At 43.0% G+C, this 24,821-nt stretch overlaps 1 protein-coding gene across 1 annotated transcript; it reads right to left on the reverse strand.

Annotated features, from left to right (window-relative positions):
• Window positions 1–236: 236 nt before the first annotated feature.
• pla2r1 (phospholipase A2 receptor 1) lies at window positions 237–23,485 on the reverse strand. Its single transcript, XM_066646963.1, has 30 exons — window positions 23,267–23,485; window positions 18,172–18,555; window positions 17,835–18,008; window positions 17,382–17,546; window positions 17,145–17,258; window positions 15,730–15,882; window positions 15,232–15,420; window positions 14,493–14,650; window positions 14,266–14,376; window positions 11,226–11,338; window positions 10,456–10,622; window positions 10,053–10,261; window positions 9,561–9,706; window positions 9,278–9,362; window positions 8,069–8,204; window positions 7,931–7,966; window positions 7,679–7,833; window positions 6,939–7,003; window positions 6,584–6,681; window positions 6,241–6,377; window positions 5,722–5,839; window positions 5,484–5,623; window positions 5,206–5,350; window positions 3,961–4,199; window positions 3,426–3,606; window positions 3,151–3,282; window positions 2,909–3,031; window positions 2,551–2,727; window positions 1,405–1,440; window positions 237–495 (listed from the first exon to the last, which is right to left on the reverse strand). The coding sequence occupies exons 1-30, from the start codon at window positions 23,412–23,414 to the stop codon at window positions 284–286; spliced, it is 4,446 nt and encodes a 1,481-aa protein (XP_066503060.1). The 5' UTR covers window positions 23,415–23,485; the 3' UTR covers window positions 237–283.
• Window positions 23,486–24,821: the final 1,336 nt, after the last annotated feature.

Raw genomic sequence — 24,821 nt, forward strand, 5'->3', positions numbered from 1 at the left:
AAAACATGAAATTATTGATATTCATGACATCCCTTTTTAATTTCCATTATTAAATTCTTGCGACTCATTTAAAACTCGGTAAACCTGTATGTGCACAAACCCAAATGGACCACAGCAAAAAGTGTCATAGCGATGTTACTCACATACAAGAAATATTAAATTCAAACTTAATGCAGTATCCTTGACTGACACACCCATACACACCCACACCCCACACACACACCCACACCCCACACACACACCCACACACACACACACACACACACACAAACACATATATATTTTAGTCCCCTGTTTCCAGGTGTGTGAGTAGAACATTTCCATCCGAGTCTGTAGCCTGGGAGCTGCTCTGTCTGTAGTAGGCACTTCCAAGTGTTGGAAGCCTATGGAAGCGTAACGTGTTTCTCCTGTAAACAATCCACAGACCCCCGACCAGCAATGCAAAGAACAATATGGCCACTAAGATGGCCACAGGAACAATCCCACTGTGTAAAACTGTAAAGGAAATAGGACAACACAGAACAGTTATGGCCTTGCAAATTATGCATTTAATTTTTATCCATTGTGTGTGTTTTTTTTTAAATATGGTTTCCATACTCTCAATAAATAAATAAATAAATAAAAATGTTGTCCTCAGTCAGTCTAAGTACTGTACACTGTACTTAATAGTAGTATTTAGTACTTCCCAGTAAACAAGGAACATCCCTGGACGTTCAAAATGGGTCTAAAAGTAGTCTGTCCGCCAAGGACATATTTTAAACGTCAATAGACGTACAAAATCCATCTTAATAAGTTAGTTAAGTGGTGACCGATCGATAACGTGAGTGGACGTCCAAAACTCGTTTTATACAAGTAATTTATTTCGGGACCAATTAGTAACGCCAATGGACGTCCAAAATACATCTAATAGTCGTATTTTCAACGTCTGTGTTTGGACGTCTTTTCAACTTTCATTTTCAACCTTAAGAGAACGTTGATTATACGGCAGTCATTACGTTATTTCAATGTTGAATCAATGGCTAAATGTTTACTGGATTAGTAGCAACTGTTGCAGTTAAAGGGTGGTCTCTGAGTTTTGCTAAGTACTGCATTTATTTATCCAGCATCACATACAATTTGAGTATTAATATGAAAAAGATTACAGTGTAATCAGTGAAATTACAGAATGAAATGTGACTAATTCCTTTACATAACCAATGTACTATAAATTTACTATAGCACCTACAAACTATACATTTGAGCTGTGTCTAGTTCTAGCCTGGAACAGCTGAATGTAGAGTAGTCTACATTAGGCTTAATCTATAACCAAATAACAGCAATGTCCCACAAACTATTCTTCCAGCATTTTCAGCAAGCATAGAGAGATGTCCCCACAAGAGATCGTATAAAACAAAAATTTATTACCATTTACTGGCTCTACCTTCACCTCCTGGACAACCTCTGTTAAACAACACAGAAAAAGTCATATATTATAAAAAAAGAAACCCAGAAAATGCAACAGAGATTGACTTGCAATGATAAGAACCTCTTGATATTAGCTATTTCATATTCTACATTAATGGAAAAGTATTGGCTTCAGTTAGTCTTGGCTGGATTTTCCAGAAGCAACTTAGCACAGAAATGTTGCTATTATTTGGCTGCAGTAGTCAGTCTATGCTTCCTTCTCTGGATTAAAGAAGAACTTTAAGATATAAACTCTGCCCAGTCTTGTATTGCCAGACACTCTAGGGAGAGTCTGGTGCCTTTCACCACTTAACGTGGCCAAGAGCTGCAAGAAAAAGAAATCTGACTGAGACGCAAAATGACCAATCACAAGTCTGTTATTTTGGCAGGACGTGTAGGAGGCAATCTTTATGATTCACATTGGGCCGGTAAAAGCCAGTACTCGGATGTAGAGAGCCAATCAGGATGCAACTGGCAGAAACCTGAAAGTGAGGCCTAGTTAGTGCTCTGCAAGTATCAGACTCTCTGTCAACGTGTGACTAAGATTAACTCTGCTGTACAAAACCTTTATTAATGATCCAAACAGCATCTTAATATTAAGATCATCACAACCATTCATTCATTATCTGTAAGCGCTTATCCAGTTCAGGGTCGCGGTGGGTCCAGAGCCTACCTGGAATCATTGGGCGCAAGGCGGGAATACACCCTGGAGGGGGCGCCAGTCCTTCACAGGGCAACACACACACACAAACAAATTTGAGTCGCCAATCCACCTACCGACATGTGTTTTTGGACTGTGGGAGCACCCGGAGGAAAGCCACGCAGAACACACCAACTCCTCACGGAGGGTCACCCGGAGCGGGAATCAAACCCACAACCTCCAGGTCCCTGGAGCTGTGTGACTGCGACACTACCTGCTGCACCACCGTGCCACCCACATCACAACCAGCAGAGTTTAAATACTCATTCCACTCATAAAATATTTGTGCTAAGCTGCTTTAGAAACCTGGTTTAGCCTTGCTCTGAACAACTGAGGCAGGTTCTAGACTGCCCTGCACTAAATAGCTATTGATGAGAATGTGAATATTAGAAGATTACAGTGCATACCTGAGCGTGTTTTACATATAAAGCCCAGCCTGGCTGTACAGTTAGTCAGAAACCACTCAGTGTTTGACACCTGCATCGACACACACGTATCCGTCCTCAACACACTCCCATCAGGTGCTTTAAAACGCCAGTTTGTATAACTCAGAGCCGTCCCGTCCATCCAGGTTAAAGCATTCTCTGCACGACACATATGACAGAATATTCAAGTGACCTTCTGTATCCTAATATTATCTGTATATATAACATTTACTCCATGTTTTAGACATGACTCGGCTCGTTATGACTATGTTAAAGGAAACCATAGGAAAATGAACTCAACAATTACAAGAAATATCAAGAAAACAAATGTAGATTTAACTGTTGTCATTGAAGTATATGTCCAGCCAGATCTTCTGAGATGCTTTATAAAAAGTCTTCATCTGCTCCAAGAAGAAGTGGTTCTCCTCCTCGTCTCGGATTGTCAAAACATCCGAGGAATTATCTTAAAAGATACAGACAAAAAACGATTACCAGTATCCGCAAACGTGCAGTGAAGCTGTGACACCTTCCACAGACACTAGAGGGCGCGCTTGTGCTTTACAACATGCAGTGTCGCCGTACCTTTTTTCCTGCAATGTTCTCTGGCCTCCTTTAGCGACAAACTCAGCCCAACAGAGTCAAAATTATAGCAGCTCCCACGAAACTTCAGCCATGTTTTTGGACACACCACGTCATTGGAGAACGCACTGATCTCTGAGGGAGAAGGAGAGAAGATTTTGTAATTATGAGGACTGGATGTGTGTTTGTTTCTGAAGAGAAGAATAAAGGGCAGGGGAGAGGTAGAGAAGAAAAGCAAACGGAAAAGAAGAGAAAGAAAAGAACAATGGGACTCCTACTATTTGTAGGTAGATAGCACAGTGCTCCTTGTAGAGGCCTGTCACAGTTGGCTCTTCTCCAGCCTCCTGTGACGTCCATATACACACAGTTACCCAACACAAAGCCTTCGTCACCATCATCCTCGGCCCAGTGTGTGAACACAGTGTCACTGCTGTCTGACCACTGGTAATTTATCCCATCCTGTAGACACAGGGCTTATTCAGTGATAGACAGTTGTATGTTAAAGTCTTATTATAAAAGAGAGAAGACAGTGAAATATACATATTTATAAATACAAGCTGTTAAATACTGAATAATAATCAATGGCATGAGATCAGACCACACTTTTGAAGTATGAGGATATCTGTATATATTTTATTATACTTTAATCCTATATTATATATCTTCAACTAAAATTAAATAATAACTTAACATAACAAACTTACAAGAACAATTTTACATGTTGGTCTGCAGCAGTTCCACTGCCATAGCCTTAAAAACTCATTCACAATTTTTGAATAGTGACAGAAATATTCTGGTCTGCAGTCTGCTTACGTCTTCACTGTAGAGGCCGATCCAGTGGGGAGCTCCCAGTCTGTTGACCAGCACAGTGAGGTAGGCCTGATGGTAGGGATCTGTAATGCTCACCAGCTCGGCCATCTTCTCCACACAGTGATTCTGAGCCTCATACCAGCTCATGTTGCCGTGAACAACACGATAGTTCTGGTTTCTGTACTGAGAAGAGTCTAGAGACGCAGGGTCATGGTATGTGTGTGATGGACGTTTAGATTTATCTGAGCAATTGATATAAAGAAAGAGAGAGAGAGAGAGAAATGAAAAAGCATTCAGACACATTCACACTTCAATTTATGTCATTTAGTAAATTATCTATTTATCTATCTATCTATATATATATATATATAAATAAAAGGGCGGCACGGTGGTGCAGCAGGTAGGTGTCGCAGTCACACGGCTCCAGGGGCTTGGAGGTTGTGGGTTCAGTTACCGCTCCGGGTGACTGTCTGTGAGGAGTGTGGTGTGTTCTCCCTGTGTCTGCGTGGGTTTTCTCCAGGTGACTGTCTGTGAGGAGTGTGGTGTGTTCTCCCTGTGTCTGCGTGGGTTTCCTCCGGGTGCTCCGGTTTCCTCCCACAGTACAAAAACACACGTTGGTAGGTGGATTGGCGACTCAAAAGTGTCTGTAGGTGTGAATGTGTGTGTGTGTGTTGCCCTGTGAAGGACTGGCGCCCACTCCAGGGTGAATTCCCGCCTTGCACCCAGTGATTTCAGTTAGGCTCTGGACCCACCGCGACCCTGAACTGGATAAGGGTTACAGATAATGAATGAATGAATGAATGAATATATATATATATATATATATATATATATATATATATATATATATATATATATAGAGAGAGAGAGAGAGAGAGAGAGAGAGAGAGAGAGAGTGAGAGAGATACATGCAGTAAATTTAACACTACAAAAAACGATTAGACATGTTTTTGTTCCAACTGTGGAAATTTTCCAAGCAAGGTCTTATACTACAAAACCCTCTGAAACTCCACTTGATGCTATATGAAATCCTGGATTAGGTGTTATCCATTTCTTTGAATCTGATTCCTTTTCTTAGAGTAGTAAGCTAATGAGTCAGACAGATCAAGAGACAATATAAGTACATTTATGTCCCCTCACTGCTTTCTGTGTCTGGTTACTGTAAACACATGAATGAAAAGCACAGACAGACAGGCAGAGAGCCAGGTACGTGGACAGACACACTGCCAGAGAGTCAGCTGAGCTCACCTTGAGGTTTTTGACAAACAAAGCCATAGCCACTCTGTGAGCACTTCTCATCGTACCATTTCCCTGTGAAATGAAAGTTGTGATTGTTGGATAGAACAGTGCAGAGTGGCTCAGCACCAACACTTGCTGTGTCCATCCAGTCATCCTGATGTTGACACACACACATACACACACACACACACACATACACACGGTTAAATTTCAGCAAGTCAAATCCCTGAGACTCTCACATTAACAAATACAAAATGTTGACTCCTAGTAAACACATCTCCACCTACACTCAGTGAGCTCTTGGGCTCTACAGGTGACCAGTTGGTGTATGTGACTGGTTTTCCACTCGTCCACTTCATGGTGTCCGCATCCCTCAACCCAATCCAAACTCCCAGAGACTGGCCATGGAGCAGCATGGTGATGTAAGCTTAACAATGTCAAAATATAATGTCACAACAACTGCAGTGCATGATATGTATCGGCTGAAGGAAAGCTGTAAACCGGTGAACAGGACGGTGCCCTCACCTTGTTCAATCTCATTCTCAATGGCAACGAGTGTTCCGTGAAAGTTGGTGCAGATGGACTGAGCGTCTGTCCAGCTCTTCCCTTCTTCTGGATGAGCAGGAAGGTGCAGCAACAGACACTGGCCAATCAAAAATATTATTTTTAGGAATGGATATGAATAGTGACAACTGCATTAACATGAAAAGATAGATGAAGCAGAAATATTGGTAATAACCAACAGCCTTCACAATGCCTTCACAGGGCAACATTCACTCACACCTACGGACACTTTTGAGTCGCCAATCCACCTACCAGCGTGCGTTTTTGGACTGTGGGAGGAAACCGGAGCACCCGGAGGAAACCCACGCGGACACAGGGAAAACACACCAACATAAATTATAAGCCCTTATATGAAGTTTGTAAGTCAAAAAACATGGGTTAGTTTTATATTTAGGGCCTTTCTTGATGGTGTGGACTGGACTGTGGTGAGTGATGTGATTTTTTTTTTATTATTCTTGTGTTATATATAAAAGTGTTCACCTTGTGACCAAAGTAGAACCAGTTCTCTGGACAGGCGCCGATAAAATAAGGCTCCCGTGGAATCTCCATCACAGAAACAGTTCTACGTTTACACACATAGCCATGCAGATCCGCACAGTGAGCTGTTGACCACTCCCCTGTAGAGACACAGTGGTAAACAGAGTATCATATTTTTTTTTCGACCAGGATTTGATTGTCAATGTTACTTTTTTGAATAAGTGAGAAAACTACAAAAAAAGCATTTATTTACGCAAAACAGCAAAAATTCGACATCACACATGATATATTTATTAAAATATTCCTAGGTGTATGTGTGAGGGGTTCAAAAATAATACTTGCTCACCTGTCAGAGTAGACATTGTGATGCAGTCTTTTCCTGCTCCTCTAAGAGGTCTTCCATTTCTCCAGTTCTCATAGTCTAGAGCAGTTCCATCAGTCCAGCTGTACCAGACAAACACGTAAATGCAGAGGCCACAGTTGAGCAAAGGTGGTGTCAAACTGATTATTTGTGCATTAAAATCAGTTAACTACTGGGCCAACTGACTTTATATGAAATAATTCCTTTATCGCAGGATACACTCTTTATCTTTTTCAAAATGAGCATTTTCAATCTTCAATCATGTTCTTTATTTATCAGTGAAATGAGATTTATCAAATAAACAGAACAGCATGAATCAGCCTTTAAAACATGAATGCACCTAAAGCCCTCGTGCCCACTGACAGATGAGAGACCAATCCACCATTCAGCAGAGATATGAGAAACCTGAAAGTAGAGAGAGTGGGAGAAAAATAGTGAGATGTCACTTTATTGCTCAGCTAGAGTTTTGACAGTTCCTACTTAGAGCAAGCACTGTGCCTGTGTGTGTGGTTCCCTGACTACTGTTTCAGTATGTAAATATCTGACTGTATTTTGTAAATGCTCTATTAGCATCAATATTCATTCATTATCTGTAACCCTTATCCAGTTCAGGGTCGCAGTGGGTCCAGAGCCTACCTGGAATCATTGGGCGCAAGGTGGGAACACACAGGGCAACACACACTCACACATTCACACTTACGGACACTTTTGAGTCGCCAATCCACCTACCAACGTGTGTTTTTAGACTGTGGGAGGAAACCCGTGCGGACACGAGGAGAACACACCAACTCCTCACAGACAGTCACCTGGAGGAAACCCACGCGGACACAGGGAGAACACACCACACTCCTCACAGACAGTTACCCGGAGCAGGAATCGAACCCACAACCTCCAGGCCCCTGGAGCTGTGTGACAGCGACACCTACCTGCTGTGCCACCGTGCCGCCCTATTAGCATCAATAGCACCTTCAAAATGTGGATCAGTTGGTGTCTGAACATTTTCAGTTCACCGGCAACAAGTATATTGTAACATTCTTTGTCTCTGTGTGTGTGTGTGTCTGTATGTCATTCTTTACTCACCTTGTTCATGCGTTCTTTGACAAAATTTAACTCATCTTTGGAATGTAAAGATAGAAGGTCTGCACCCATCATTTTACATGCAAACGACACAGAGTGCCACGGGAAGGTCTGGCTGGCAAAGATGTATTCTGCTCCACGGTAGAACACCCATGGCTCTACACACAAACACACACACACAGGTTTATAAGTATAAATGTACCATTCTAGTTCAAAAACACAAGTAAATCTAATATAAGCCAGAGGTTTACTTACGATCATTATACCAATATGGCTTTGTTAACTCCACACCTGAGGAAAATGGCAGAGTCATTAGCTGAGACAGCTTATCTCTAATAAAGGCTATGAAATCAAAACAATAAAACTCTGATTTTGTTTGTGTGAACACATTACCCCTGGGCACTTTGCAAATCCATTCAAATTTGGCATCACAGGGTTGAGGTGTGAGTGTGTTGGTCTGGTCGCTGTATGCTGCACACTCATGATCAGTTGCCTCATCATTTCTGTCCTCTATGAAAGATGTCACCACCTGCAGACAACCAAAAAAATACATTCAGCACCAAATACCAGCAACAACCAAAATATGGTGAAACATATAAAGCAAAATATGTAATTATCTTTGAGGTTGGTGAATTGACAATTTTATCCTCTGCAAATATTTTTGCTTAAATTTTGTAAGCCTTTAATGCTGAGGGAAAAGAAAACACTTTCTGCATCACATCTTATTAACTGTAATCTTACCACAGATGTGATAGATTATAGTTTCTGTGCTCAGACTTGTAGCTTGGAGTTTAAAAGCCTGTTGTTGACTTAACTCAGTTGAGTGTGTCTTTTGCTTGACTAATGATAAATGGGGAATTCTTAATATTTTAAATATCCTAGGGGGCATTTGTTGTTGTTGTCGTTATTTATGTGTGAGGTGTTGATAATAAGGCGGCACGGTGGCGCAGCAGGTAGTGTCACAGTCTCCCGCTCTGGGTGACTGTCTGTGAGGAGTGTGGAGTGTTCTCCCTGTGTCTGCGTGGGTTTCCTCTGGGTGACTGTCTGTGTGGTGTGTTCTCCCTGTGTCTGCGTGGGTTTCCTCTGGGTGACTGTCTGTGAGGAGTGTGGTGTGTTCTCTCTGTGTCTGCGTGGGTTTCCTCCGGGTGACTGTCTGTGTGGTGTGTTCTCCCTGTGTCTGCGTGGGTTTCCTCTGGGTGACTGTCTGTGAGGAGTGTGATGTGTTCTCCCTGTGTCTGCGTGGGTTTCCTCTGGGTGACTGTCTGTGAGGAGTGTGGTGTGTTCTCTCTGTGTCTGCGTGGGTTTTCTCTGGGTGCTCCCACAGTCCAAAAACACACGTTGGTAGGTGGATTGGCGACTCAAAAGTGTCCGTGAATGTGTGTGTCTGTGTTGCCCTGTGAAGGACTGGCGCCCCCTCCAGGGTGTATTCCTGCCTTGCGCCCAATGATTCCAGGTAGGCTCTGGGCCCACCGTGACCCTGAACTGGATAAGGGTTACAGATAATGAATGATATTGATAATAAATGTAAATCTGAACTATGGTTTTAAAAAGCTAATATAGAAGTTGCAGTGGTAGATCTGTCAAATCTGTCATTGTCCGTACCGGCGTGCCATCTGACCACTCCCAGGCTCCTGCAGACTGGGGGTCTCTCTTGGTAAAGCCAACCCAGAACCAACGTCCCTCTGTACTGGAAGAGTAGAAGAGAGTGAGAAATGATAGAACGAGTGAGAAATTCAACGTGATGGTGGTTGGTTCTAATTTTAAAGCACTGCTGAAATGCTTTGTTATTACTGACTTTGAAAACCCTACAGATCAGACATTTATTTACATTTACATCTATAACTTTAGTGAAGTTTGAAAGCACTGCAGTCATTTTATGACCAACCTGTCGAACATCTTAGTGAGGATCTCTTTGACAAAGACCTGGTCCCTGTAGTGATGGAAGCTGGCCAAGTCAGCACCCAAAGCCCGGCAGAAAAACTCTGCCTCTGACCACGAGCGACTCATCAGGATCTTCTCACTGTGAAACACCTTATTAGACCAAAAACCAAAACACACAGCGAGCGATTAATGTCTCTCATCTTAATCAATCAAAATAAAGTAAACCTTAATGGCACATGTAAGCTAGCAAACTTCAGCTAATCACATTGGACATAGGTGTAAACATAATTACAGTAAGTGATATCTCACTGATTATATATTTAACTATTTAATTTAATTCCACAAAGCCTTTTGGAAACCTAGCCCTGGACCTTATGGACAGAGGTCCTTCATCAGCGGAGGCCATTTGCTTGCACAACTGATGAAGGAGCTTGTTCTGTGTTTTTGAAACTTTGTGTGCTACCTCTACAACTACAACTACATATGAATAAATCACCTTGTAGCAGTGAAGCAGTCCAGTGCTACTCTCCCAGCCATCTTTACAGGGCATTAAGATATCTATGTGAAACCCAGGCGTCAGAACGTCGTGGTAACTGCTCACGCTCTGTTTACACACTGCCAGGGCCTTATGTGAATTACAGTTCTTCACCTCCCAGTGTCCCAGGGAATGACCACCAGTCATCACCACACAGCCTCCTCTGTTCGCTTCACAGACACAAAACACACACTTTGCTACAAAGATGCAACAGAATATTCAACCTGTCGATACAGAATATAAATCCAGTGTAAAGATGTTTAATTAATGTTCATGTCATTTATTATGCAAATATACTTAAATAATTAAGTGATGTATAGTAATAGACATCCATGAGTTAAGTTCCTGTAGTTTTAGTACTAACAGGGCTGGTGCTGGTTCCAGTTGGTGTAAGTGAGTGGTGTTGTAGAGTTGTGGGTTAGCCAACGGTACTCTCCACTTCTGTTCTGGTCCTGAAGAGCGGTCCAATAGAACTGAGTCACAGACCTGTTCTTCACATTGATCAGACTGTTTAGGAATGCCTGCTCAAACCTGTAGGGAACACGAAAAAGAACCGATTAACACTACGACCGCTGGGAACCTGAGAGAGTGTATGAAGCAAGCATCGATACAAATGTGTAAGGCATGGAATTGTTTGACCACTTGTCACTGGCTAGGTTTTGTTTACTTCCTTAGTGACAATAATCACATATCCATTCATCTATTATCTGTAATCCTTATCCAGTTCAGGGTCGCGGTGGGTCCAGAGCCTACCTGGAATCATTGGGCGCAAGGCTGGAATACACCCTGGAGGGGGCGCCAGTCATTCACAGTGCAACACACACACCGACAATTTTGAGTCACCAATCCACCTACAAACTTGCGTTTTTGGACTGTGGGAGGAAACCCATGCAGACACAGGGAGAACACACCACACTCCTCACAGACAGTCACCCGGAGGAAACCCATGCAGACACAGGGAGAACACACCACACTCCTCACAGACAGTCACCCAGAGCTGGAATCGAACCCACAACCTCAAGGTCCCTGCAGCTGTGTGACTGCGACACTACCTGCTGCACCACTGTGCCGCCCTTATCACACATCCTCACATGACATTTTTCTTTAAAGTCAGGAGCTTGATTTATGGTGTACCTGTCTCCAGTCGTAACCAGTGGGGCTTTACAATAATAACCCCTTGCAGCATCCTCGAAGGTCTGTTCCTGGTCAGCAATCATATAACAGAAATGTCCTTTCCTCTTCCACCCCTGCAATTACACACACAACAATGCATCAATGATATACATCATCCATCATCTGTAACCGCTTATCCAATTTTAGGGTCGCGGGGGGTCCAGAGCCTACCTGGAATCATCGGGCGCAAGGCGGGAATACACCCTGGAGGGGACGCCAGTCCTTCACAGGACAACACACACAAACACACACATTCGGACACTTTCGAGTCACCAATCCACCTGCAACGTGTGTTTTTGGACTGTGGGAGGAAACCAGAACACCCGGAGGAAACCCACGCGGACACGGGGAGAACACACCAACTCCTCACAGACAGTCACCCGGAGCGGGAATTGAACCCACAACCTCCAGGCCCCTGGAGCTGTGTGACTGCGACACTACCTGTTGCGCCACCGTGCCGCCCCTGATATACATCAATGATACAAATATAATTGTTTATGTAGAGAATACGTAAATGATTATATTCAGTCATATAAATCATATTTAATTATTACAGCAAAACAACCCATGCAGGGACACACACACACACACACACACACAAAATCCTTATGTAGTAATTCTCTGAATGTCTAAACAAACACACCAGTATAAACAAAAACGGGTCTGACACATTCTCTGACTGAGTCCATTTGAAGACAGGTGGCAAAATGCTGAGGAGAGAGTGATGTGTATGTGTGCTTCTGTGTGTGTATGTGTGCATGTGTGTGTGTGTGTGTGTGTGTGGTTTCCTGGCTGCTAACAATTGCAACAAGTATATTGTAACATTCTTAGTTTTTGTGTGGCTGCCTGTATATCAGCCTTTACTCACTTTGTTCATGCGTTCTTTGACAAAATTTAACTCATCTTTGGAATATAAGTACAGAAGGTCTGGACTCAGTGCCATTGAGACGTGTGTGTGTGTGTGTGTAGAGCGTATGAGTGGCTGTATTTCAGAGGGTTACGAGGGGGGTAGTCAAGGATCAGGGCAAGCCTCATTGTACACCCTCAATTACATTGTTTTCACAAGTGCTCTCCAACTGGCACTATTTTCACTGACCCTATGTCTCTATGAGACACTGCACACAAACACAAACACACACACACATAGAGAGAGTGCAGTCAACCACTTCCGGTTCACATGCTGCCTGTAACCTGAACCAGTCTGACATGGCCTTCAGCCATCAGCTATCATTTACTTACTGTTTTCCCCTCTTGTTAACCTGTTCCAAAAGAGAACATATTAAATATAATCAGCAGCATTTGGTACATTCATGGGTGTGGCCATGTGTAAGTGTATTCAGTGTCTCTATACACGGCCCATCCATTCTGCTTTTAACCAGGAATGATCTGGTTCTGATGAGGATTTTAAATATAGAGAGAATATGTCTGTGTGTAGAAATGGGAATGTCAGAGGGCCAGTGCTCCAGTACTCAATGAATGGACTGATAGTGTACTTGCTTGGATGTGTGTGGGTGTGTGTGTCTGTGCCTCTGTGTTATTTTCTCTCTGGGCATGTTGCTGCCCATGTCAGTTTCTCATTCTCCAGCCATGTGAGTCAAAAGGCCAATTTCCTGTCCAATAAAAGCTCAGGCTGACACACGTCAGTCTCTGAATTAGGCCGTTGTTTTAGCACTGACCCAGACGTCTGTCTGTCCAAGCGTCTATCTATCTGTCAGACTGACTGCACGTTTGTCCCACACAGCTGCGTGCCCAGCCACAGTCTCCACAACAGAACTACTATAAAGACCACTATAAAAATATGATAACTAATATGTAGAATGAGAATAACTAATTAGAGGCATTGCCTTTATTTTTCTATTTGGAAATAATTAATACTACAATAAACTGTAAATACAACATTATATTTATTTATGGTACAACAATAAATTGGATTTAAAAAGTTTATGAACTGATTGGAATATCCCAGTACAAACTTAACTTGCTATCTCTACTTGTCAAACACAAATATAGGTAAATAAGTATAACATAGACCCCCCGACCCAACCCCCCAAAAAACAGTTTTAGAATAATTCTGCTGAAGAAGACTAGAGGAAAAAAAGATATTTACGCAACTGTAGTCAACCAGTCATGACTCGTTTGGTGTCAGAAATTTGATTGTTTAGCTTGGCCCTGAAGCTATGAGGCCAATGTACATGACAAGTAATATACTGCTAAATAGACTTGTTTTTCTGTGTTTCTGGCCTGTTTCTAACCACTGAGATGAGCAAAATATAATGCATAGATAAGTAGTAGAAGCCATTGTAATAACTACATTTTCTCAGCAATTTGTTTCTTTCATTCATTATCTGTAAGCACTGATCCTGTTCAGGGTTACGGTGGGTCCAGAGAACACACCACACTCCTCACAGACAGTCACCCGGAGGAAACCCACACAGACACAGAGAGAACACACCACACTCCTCACAGACAGTCACCCGGAGGAAACCCACGCAGACACAGGGAGAACACACCACACTCCTCACAGACAGTCACCCGGAGGAAACCCACGCAGACACAGGGAGAACACACCACACTCCTCACAGACAGTCACCCGGAGGAAACCCACGCAGACACAGGGAGTACACACCACACAGACAGTCACCCGGAGGAAACCCACGCAGAAACAGGGAGAACACACCCTACTCCTCACAGACAGTCACCCGGAGCAGGACTCAAACCCACTACCTCCAGGTCCCTGGAGCTGTGTGACTGTGACACTACCTGCTGCGCCACCATGCCGCCCCAAATTGTTTCTTTTTTATTTATAAATAACACATTTCAAAACAGTATCAGAGGCCGAAAAAGCATTTGCAATAAGTTGGCAATGATTAGGCAAGCAAATTTCTATTATTTGTTAGCAATATTAACCTCATATTTCCAGGGTAATTCTGGAGAAAAATATGGACTCTAAACAAGTCTCAAGTGTCTTTTTCTTTTTGTATAAATAGCCCATTTTCCTCACCTCAGGGCAGCCTTCATCCCACTCTCCTGTTGGATGTAAGGGTACAAGACCCGACGTCCGGCACACTGCTGGATGCTTCTTCTCACAGTCCTCAAGCTGCCAGTTCCCATCCTACAAATAAAATATAAATGCTGCAAGTTAGTGCTTAACATAAGATTACGGCAATATAAACCTCACCTGGATTATGCATTTCTGTCAGATATTGAATCGGAGTCTGTTGTTCTCACCTTCCTATTGGCTGAGACACAAAGGCGCTTGTCTCCTTGGCGATAAGATGGTTCCTGTCGGTTCCAGGATGTTAAAGTGACCATCGAGTGATCTGACCATTCGACTGCTGGAGAATGAGTCCCAATGGACATACCAATCCACACCTTTGGATCAGAGGCTTGAACATAAACACCAACACACACACACACACACACAAGCATAGGACAAGAAGAGTGATAGGTTAATTAAAGTATTAATGATTATCAAAAACAAATCGATAATGTATTTAATTTAAATCAGTCATTTTAATTTAATTTGTCCCTAATTCTGATAGAAAGTCAACAGTAGAAACGCTTTGTGATACAGTTCTCCAATGTTTTATTTGCAGTAATATTGATTTTATATTGACTTACAATACACTATATAGAGCTGACCAATAAGAATTCAAAACAAAAAGCATCAACAAACCTTAATTTAAGGAATAAATGTACGATATTTTAATAATTACTGCAAATATTAATTAAGCCTGGTGATGTAAGCGAGTGAACAAATATATTCATTCATTCATTCATTATCTGTAACCCTTATCCAGTTCAGGGTCGCGGTGGGTCAAGAGCCTACCTGGAATCATTGGGCGCAAGGCGGGAATACACCCTGGAGGGGGCTGAACAAATATATGGCTTTCTGAATTTAATTTAGTAGATTTAGTAAATTAAATGTTTATCACTTATAGATATTATACTTGGTTTGTAGGCTGACCGTTCATTATAAGGGTTAGCAGCATCTCAAGCTCAGAGAGGGAGCGAATGGAGGTCAGTTGTGCTCCTAGAGAAGTGCAGGTTTTGGAGGAGTTATCCCAGCTACTCCTCTCAGACACAAGCTGGTAACAGAAGCCATTATGATCATCCCAACCATCTGGACACACAGTCTGCTTATACTGCCAGTTATCTAAGAAAGAGAGAGAGAGAGAGAGAGAGAGAGAGAGAGAGAGAGAGAGAGAGAGTGAGAGAGAGAGAGTGAGAGAGAGAGAGTGAGAGAGAAAGTGAGAGAGAGAGAGTGAGAGAGAGAGAGAGAGAGAGTGAGAGAGAGAGAGAGAGAGAGAGAGAGAGAGAGTGTTGGAATAGAAAATGAACTTCAATTCTGTGTAACGGTCATGCCCTTTAAGCCTTATATTACTTGCTTTGGAAGAATTGTTCAAATTGTTTGTTTGTTATCATGGATTATATATGGAGCATGGTAATGTGTTTGTGGTGTTACCAATGGGCTCAGCCCTCCTGCTGTCATTGGGGGTCTTCTTGCAGATGTAAGGCAGGGCAGATTCACAGGACAAACTCTGCCAGTGTCCTTGTTCCAGACCAGAGTTAAAGACCCCACATCGTTGCCCCTGTTGCACTGCCGTCAAAGGCATGTCTGACCCCAGGACAGAAAGAGAACAAGTTTTTCAGGATGCACACAACCACCAGCATGGGTACTCTAGACAATTTAATAAATGTCAAAACATAGCTTGAGACTTCTGTGTGTTCATTGCACCAGCTGATCATAGCTAACAACACCCCAGCTCAACTAAAAAATGTCAGAGGTACAAGGTGTGGAAGGATTCTGACAAAGATGCTGTTCAAGCAGATGACCCATTTTCAGTTAGCAAAGGCCCCCTTATCAAAGTGTGCATGGCATATATGCATGCTAGTGAGCTTCTTACTGGGAGGCTGACATATTAAGAGTAACCACTTGCTGACTGGCCTGTCCACAGTAAGCACAGATTCAACCTACTGCTCTCAACTCTAATAATATAACTCTCTTATATCAAAGATATAACAAAAATACATAGGAAGCTACAAAACAAGCTGAATGAACTGAAATGATATGTAAACTAAACAATCCAAAAATATGCCCTCACTTTAGACATGTGATCGTACATTGATACAACGACACGACTTCAGTTTCTGTACCAAATTTGAACCAGAGGGGGCGCTGTAGCTGCAGAACTTACAATATAAATGTAATTATGATCATTTGTAAAAATGTGATTCAGTTTTAAGCAGGGCTAGTATATATTTGTATTACAGAGCTATTCATTTCAGCTGTAAATGTATAAAATAGGTTTTAGGGTGTAATTACTTGTCCTTCTGCTACAGTAACAGCATACTACTCATTCATTCATTATCTGTAAGCGCTTATCCAGTTCAGGGTCGAGGTGGGTCCAGAGCCTACCTGGAATCATTGGGCACAAGGTGGGGACACACCCTGGACAACAAAGACGCACACATTCACTCACATACTCACACCTATGGACACTTTAAAGTCGCCAATCCACCTACCAATGCGTGTTTTTGGACTGTGGGAGAAAACCGGAGCACCCGGAGGGAACCCATGTAGACACAGAGAAAACACACCACACTACTCACAGACAGTCACCCGGAGGAAACCCACGCAGACACAGGGAGAACACACCACACACCTCACAGACAGTCACCCGGAGGAAACCCACGCAGACACAGAGTAAACACACCACACTCCTCACAGACAGTCACCCAGAGCCGGAATAGAACCCACAACTTCCAGGCCCCTGGAGCTGTGTGCCTGCGCCACCGTGCCGACAGCATACTAGTTACTTTTTAAATGTTTACTAATAAATGTTTTTTTTTGGACTGGGAAAAGCCTGTTTCTCTCACCTGCTATATACTGGATCAGGGCTAGAGGAGATCCATCTGACCACTGCCACCCTCCTGCATCAGCCAGGTGATTTAGTCCTGTCCACACCATCACCCCCATGTCTGAAAGCCTCTCTGTTGAGAAACACGTACTAGTCATTTCTGGACACTTTAGAACATGTCACACATAAACAGACACTGTCAATACAAGCATAGATGTGTGTGTAAATGTGGGTTTGGTGGTGTGTTTGTGAGCACCTTTGATGTAGATCTGCTCTGCTGTGTGTGTGATGGACAGGAGGCTGCCTCCCTGTGCCTGGCAGGAGGTGAGCGCTTGGCTCCAGGTGAGAAGAGAGTTCAAGTTAAACTGATAACAGGCCTTCAGTTCAGCGTTGGTCTCCCACAGTTGACCACAGCCAGACACTGAAAAAATACACAACTTATTCTACAATACGACTCACAGTGCTCATCAGTGCTGAACAATGCAGATGATAACTATATTTTCCGAATATATTTGTCAAAACCGCATCTTCAGTCATGTTTATGTGACTGAAACCAATTCGACACTCACACAAACGTTCCAGAATCTGGTGTAAAGCTTTCTCAGAGGCAGCACAGGGTTGAAACTCCATTATAATCCTTAATTTCAGAGGAAGGAATGGGATGGCAAATGCCACCAAACTTGACCACATAGTGTACAGAAGTGTGTACCTGCAGTCGGGCAGAAGCCCCATTTCCCGTGCTGGTCGTAGCGGCTGGTGGTGGCACACCAAAGATAGAGGTCCTCTCTGCCCTCTGAGGTACAATCCCAGTACCATTTATTGTTGTACTGAAAGGGCAGGGCACATGGCATACCCTGGACATTCCCCAACAGAGTGTGGATTTCTGCCAGCATGCCAACACACACACACACACACACGCACACATACACAAACAAATACACGACTAAAACACAGCTGTTCAGTAGAGCTGCTCTATTTTTGTTTTCTAGTCATTATCACAAAAACCCACAGTTCTGATGGTTGGTTATAATCAGACACAGACTTGCCTTGGTAGGGATATGCACAGGGTGCCTCCCCAGCTGCTCCATAGATCCTCCATTCATGCAGAATGTCCTTCTTCACCACCACCTTAGAGTCCATCACTGAGAGCTTGTTATTGGTGGCTCCATACAATACGTTGCCCCGACAACGCCACCACATGGTGTGAAGATGAACGTCACACTCATACATTCCTGTTTCGGGCTGCTGCTGTTGAGTGGCATTGATGCCCAGGCACAGACTGGTGCCCAGATTGAAGAAGCGATGGCGGGACACCCACTTCCACAACAAAGCGGCAGTGGGGCGATCACAGCTAGTCAGAGAGAGACCAGATGAATCAGCACTGAGACACTTCTTCAGGGACACACTCTCAAGAAGGAACACTCCTTTATCTGAAACATATACAGCAGTCAGTTACTCACAAACAGCACAGCACAGTCAGAGAGGTAATGACTCTCACTAATAGATATTTAATTTCATCCATTTTGTAAATTCCAATCATTACAGCACTATATCATTCATTCATTCATTCATTGACTGTATCCGATTACTCAGTTCAAGTGTATTCTCCGTGTCTATGTGGGTTTCCTCCGGGTGACTGTCTGTGAGGAGTGTGGTGTGTTCTCCCAGTGTCCGCGTGGGTTTCCTCCGGGTGACTGTCTGTGAGGAGTTAGTGTATTCTCTGTGTCTATGTGGGTTTCCTCCGGGTGACTGTCTGTGTAGAGTGTGGTGTGTTCTCTCTGTGTCTGCATGGGTTTCCTCCGGGTGACTGTCTGTGAGGAGTGTGGTGTGTTCTCCCTGTGTCTGCATGGGTTTCCTCCGGGTGACTGTCTGTGAGGAGTGTGGTGTGTTCTCCCTGTGTCTGCGTGGGTTTCCTCCGGGTGCTCCAGTTTCCTCCCACAGTCCAAAAACACATATTGGTAGGTGGTCTGGCTACTCAAAAGTGACTGTAGGTGTGAGTGTGTGAGTGAATGTGTGAGTGTGTGTGTGTTGCCCTGAGAAGGACTTGTGCCCCCTACAGGGTGTATTCCCGCCTTGCGCCCAATGATTCCAGGTAGGCTCTGGACCCACCGTGACCCTGAATTGGATAAGCGCTTATAGATAATGGATGGATGGATGGATAAAACTTGAGAAAGATTTAAATTAGTGATAAAATGAATGCCAAGACAATTTTTTTTAATTTATTGTGAACTATATCCTTTTTTAGTTTATTTTTCAGCAAGATGTCTTCTGTGTTTTGCCTTTGGCCAAGAATTTTTATTTCAGTGCATCACTGATTTCTATGTGTGTTTCCATTGTGTTGATTCCCAGAACACATTAATATTCTGGGATTACACCAAAACCCATGATATTTCTGTTCACTGACATGTTAGGAAATACACATGGCTGATCCACCTGGCCCTGGAAGGTTTTATCTCATCACAGCTTCAAAAATTCATTTCCTAACTTGTCAGTTAAACAGACTGAAGGTCTCATCAAAAGGGTGTTTTCATCTGTAAGCATTCAACTATCCTAAGTGCTGTTGTAAATAAGACTTTAAAATAATTTCCTAAAGACAGGATGTGTCGACCAGGTCATACACACATAAAATGTCTCCCTGTGAAGCAAACAGGCCTGAGAGGGAGGCTGTGGTTCCTCCGACAGTGGGAAAAACCTTACTTTTAAAGTATTCTATGGCCATTTACATGCAGGCCCATGTTAGATGATGAGAGCAAGTGTTATTGGAGAATGGGAGCCATTCAAGAGCAGTGAGGTATCAGACAGGCCTGATAATACAGCTCACAGATAGAATGATAGCATTGCTGGTTCACATTTCACTTTGCCAGAAAGGAGCCTAATATTTCAGAGTTCTCCAAGCCAACAGAGGGTGAAAGCCTTTTGTGGATGATGACATGAAAGAGTAACTAAATACACAGACCAGTGACAAGCACACACTGGCAGGGCTTCAAAGAGGAGGTCTATACATAGGTTAAATTCCAGGCCTGCAAAAAACATATGACACATAAAAGAGCATCTTAAATATAGATGATGTATCCATTATTATTTAAGGAGTCGTGATTATATCAGAATGGGCCTGTCACAATAGCCATTTAGAATATTGTCCTAGAAATAAGTGTGAACAATGAAACTGTTGTCATTTTAAGAACATGATAATGCAATTACAGCCCTCTAAATTGCAATGAGTTATTTAAACTCCGGGTGACTGTCTGTGAGGAGTGTGGTGTGTTCTCCCTGTGTCTGCGTGGGTTTCCTCCAGGTGACTGTCTGTGAGGAGTGTGGTGTGTTCTCCCTGTGTCTGCGTGGGTTTCCTCCAGGTGACTGTCTGTGAGGAGTGTGGTTTGTTCTCCCTGTGTCTGCGTGGGTTTCCTCCGGGTGACTGTCTGTGAGGAGTGTGGTGTGTTCTCCCTGTGTCTGTGTGGGTTTCCTCCAGGTGACTGTCTGTGAGGAGTGTGGTGTGTTCTCCCTGTGTCTGCATGGATTTCCTCAGAGTGACTGTCTGTGAGGAGTGTGGTGTGTTCTCCCTGTGTCTGTGTGGGTTTCCTCCGGGTGACTGTCTGTGAGGAGTGTGGTGTGTTCTCCGTGTCTCCGCATGGGTTTCCTCAGAGTGACTGTCTGTGAGGAGTGTGGTGTGTTCTCCCTGTGTCTGTGTGGGTTTCCTCCGGGTGACTGTCTGTGAGGAGTGTGGTGTGTTCTCCCTGTGTCCGCGTGGGGTTCCTCCGGGTGCTCCGGTTTCCTCCCACGGTCCAAAAACACACGTTGGTAGGTGGATTGGTGACTCAAATGTGTCCATAGGTGTGAGTGTGTGAGTGAATGTGTGTGTGTCTGTGTTGCCCTGTGAAGGACTGGCGCCCCCTCCAGGGTGTACTCCCGCCTTGCGCCCAATGATTCCAGGTAGGCTCTGGACCCACCGCGACCCTGAACTGGATAAGCGGTTACAGATAATGAATGAATGAATGAATGAATAATAATAATGTAATATCCAAACATTGAAAACAGAATAAATAGTTTTCAAATATACTAAATAAATGACACAATTAAAACCACTGTTTTCAAGCAAATCCTCATAAGAGCTTCAAAACAGAGATAAGAAACAGAGAACAGAGTATAGTACAGAACAACTGGCTAAAATATTGATGATGTTCATTCTTATGAACACAAACATGCCAGTAAACATAACTGGGCAATTTGAGGTCAGCAAAAATTACTGAGGAAATATCCATAGCCTCCTGGACCAGAGTTACACATCTTGATCTAGAAAAGAATCTGAGTGAATTTATAATAGGTTTATTACAACCTCGTATATGCAAATATTCTTAGTCTACATTTATGAAACTTACACTTGACAGGGTATAACTCCTTGTAGTTTTGCCTCTGCACTACATAACATTCTTAACATTCTAGGAAGTCTACAGGGGGCAATCAGTTTGGCTTCATCTAAATAGTGCTCTCAAGAAGAAACTCCAAGCTGTGTTTTGAGGTTTTGGCTGACTTGGAAAACAGCTGACTCATGTGAAGTGAAATCACGGACATAACAGAAACCACATAAGTTCAGTGGAACATGCCAAGACCTGTGACACTAACTGTCTGTGTGATGTGTAAGAGAGGCACTATATCCTTCCTCCAATTCCCCTTTATCTTTCAGCCTGTCTCAGCTGGCCCTTTTTGGGTTTCCCTTTGAGTGGGCAGACCACATAAAAAGCAAAAGCGGCCAAGTTCCTGGCCAGAATCCAGATACCCACTGAGCCTTTCAGTCCAGAGTGCAGAGAACACAGTCCAGCATAATTTGATGAGACATTTATGAAGGCAAAGTTCTCTGATGAATTTTCTGGTTTTTGTGACTTGGAGTTTTTGTGGTCATACTTTGTAACTGTGGTGATGTTCATTTAACTTTCAAGGGAATTTCACAAATTTGTTTAAAAAAAAATTAAAGCAGCAGGTAGTGTTGCAGTCAAACAGCTCCACGGACCTTGAGGTTGTGGGTTCGATTCCCGCTCGGGGTGACTGTCTGTTAGGAGTGTGGTGTGTTCTCCCTGTGTCTGCGTGGGTTTCCTCCGGGTGACTGTCTGTGAGGAGCATGGTGTGTTCTCCCTGTGTCCGCGTGGGTTTCCTCCGGGTGACTGTCTGTCAGGAGTGTGGTGTGTTCTCCCTGTGTCTGCGTGGGTTTCCTCCGGGTGACTGTCTGTCAGGAGTGTGGTGTGTTCTCCCTGTGTCTGCGTGGGTTTCCTCGGGTGACTGTCTGTCAGGAGTGTGGTGTGTTCTCCCTGTGTCTGCGTGGGTTTCCTCCGGGTGACTGTCTGTCAGGAGTGTGGTGTGTTCTCCCTGTGTCTGCGTGGGTTTCATCCGGGTGACTGTCTGTGAGGAGCATGGTGTCTGTAATGGGTTCAAACCCCTCAGACATCTTGTCCCTACTGCCACTTTGAACCCTGAGCCTGTATTTCCCATCAGAAGACTCTGAATCACAGTGTTTACACAAGAATGATCTAATTATTAAGAAATCTGTAAAACTACATGATCAAATCTGTTGTATTATGTTATACAATAGTGTCAAAACAATGATACTCCCCTTTAACGGGTTGACTATAAATAGCCTGGGTTTTGCCTGTCTAGATTACAGCTTTTGTAAAGTGAATTTCACACTGGATTACTCTGAATGTAAGCACTTAGTGAGAATATCCATATCTCCCTCTCAGACATGTGGCTATCATGTGATCTGCTGTAGCCTATCAGTGCGTCTATAGACAGGGATCCTTCACTGTTTACTATGTAAAAACAAGTTTTTCGCCCTCATTCCAGTTTTATCTGCGCTATTAAGTTTCAGCCAGAGATAATGGCGTTCCCTAGTGTTTGTTTACCACCAGACAAGTCTGGTTTTACAGGAGAAGCTTTATCTCAAACAGAAACTAGTCATTTTATAGCACTTCTCCAACAAACTGACTGAATGTGTTCTGCAGACCACAGCAGATTCGCTAAAGAGGAACTGACTGACCACAGCGCACTAAAGTTACATGGTAAAGTTAGTCAGCGATGACGGCCGTTAAGATTTAAACCAGAAAGAGAAGTGGAGTCGTCCTGTGTGGTGGCCTTTGTGCAGGACGGACTTACTGTACAGCTCGGCAAGTTGACTTCTATCCAGAACTTCATACTCTGTGGCGGCCTGACCGCAGCGGCTCAGTACCAGCGCCGTAAAGAGGAGAAACACCAGCGGTACTCCTTCGGACCGTGGGCGAACACTTACAACGTGTCCTCGCATTTCCACAGCCGTATGAATAGAGAGAGCATTCCGCACAATTACAGCCAGGCTTCGCTCCACCACTTCTCTCTCTCTCTCTTTCCCTTTCTTGCAATTTTCCGCAAGTTCTGGGATCTCTACGTCACGCAGCTTGCTCTCTGGGGCTAAGAAACTATTTCAGGTTCCTTTGGTTCTGGGCGGGTTTCTACTCACATCATGTGCCATTGGCCCAAAAATAAAGCAAGAGAAATCCCTCATATAAACTTCATTGTTCCACAAATTTCTCCGTTATCACATTTTGCTTCAAGGCTTTTAAATCAAACTCAGTAAAAATTTAGCCGTTGATTCAACGTTGAAATAACGTCATGACTGCCGTCTAATCAACGTTCTCTTAAGGTTAAAATGAAAGTTGAAAAGACGACTGTTAGACGTATTTTAATTGACGTTATTAATTGGTCCCGAAATAAATTACTTGTATAAAACGCATTTTGGACGTCTACTGACGTTTAAAATATGTCATTGACGGACAGACTACTTTTAGACCTATTTTGAACGTTCAGGGACGTTCCTTGTTTACTGGGAAGTCACAAAATTATCCACTGGCAAAAGTGGGCTGTTTGTACTGGACCAAAAACCAAACAGAGAAGGTGTAAACACTGTTTCCGGAGAATTTTGGGACATTTTGTAAAATGCAATAAAACGAATCTGTTATTTCTCTAGAACCTCTAACCCTCATAAAATAAGATTTATAATATTTTTTAATAATCAACTTGATTGTATTTTGTAAAAATACAATACATTCCAAAATAAAGTTGGGATAGACACATTTACCAATGTAGCATCACTTTTTCTTTAAGTTGCACCCCTTTATTCATTTAGAAACACAGTATGCTATCTGATAAACTTTGCAGGTGAAATTAATCTGCTAAACTCTCTAGTTTTGTCTGATCCTTCTCTTGATTTTGTCATATATTTTTAACAGAAGACAGATGTGGACAACAGAAAGGACAGTCAAGCACATGCACTGTTTACAAAGCCAGGTTGTTTTAGCACATACAAAATAGATTAGCATTGTCATGCTGAAATAACCATGGACTCCTCTGTAAAATCCTATTATACACTTCTGTGTCAATTGTAGCTTTTCACATATACAAATAACCCATGCCTTTTGCATCTTTTGCTGATTAGGGCCAGGATAGTCACTTTAATATTTGGCACAGAAGATGTTTCTGAATTGAATTGCTGTATATATTTGTCATTGCATAAAGCATTGGTTGAATTTCTTAACATAGTGTCAAGTAGTTTTAAGTGACAGCTGTTTTCAACAGTCTGAAATATTCCCAAGAGCATATGGCTATTACATTGGGATGCACCGATCCAATATAAGATTAAAGATCCAAATTCGCTGGATCCGGTATCAGTTGTTAC

Source organism: Hoplias malabaricus, chromosome 16 (genome assembly GCF_029633855.1).
Source record: "Hoplias malabaricus isolate fHopMal1 chromosome 16, fHopMal1.hap1, whole genome shotgun sequence".
Classification (NCBI taxonomy): domain Eukaryota; kingdom Metazoa; phylum Chordata; class Actinopteri; order Characiformes; family Erythrinidae; genus Hoplias; species Hoplias malabaricus.

Bases quoted from the DNA above. Each gene is read 5' to 3' on its own strand.
- pla2r1 (XM_066646963.1), bottom strand. From the start codon at position 23,414: ATGCGAGGACACGTTGTAAGTGTTCGCCCACGGTCCGAAGGAGTACCG. The intron at 7,004-7,678 runs GTGAGTAAAGAA...CTCTACTTTCAG, and splicing joins TCAAAGAACGCATGAACAAG to GTTTCTCATATCTCTGCTGA. The intron at 1,441-2,550 runs GTATGCACTGTA...GTTGTTTAACAG, and splicing joins TATATGTAAAACACGCTCAG to AGGTTGTCCAGGAGGTGAAG.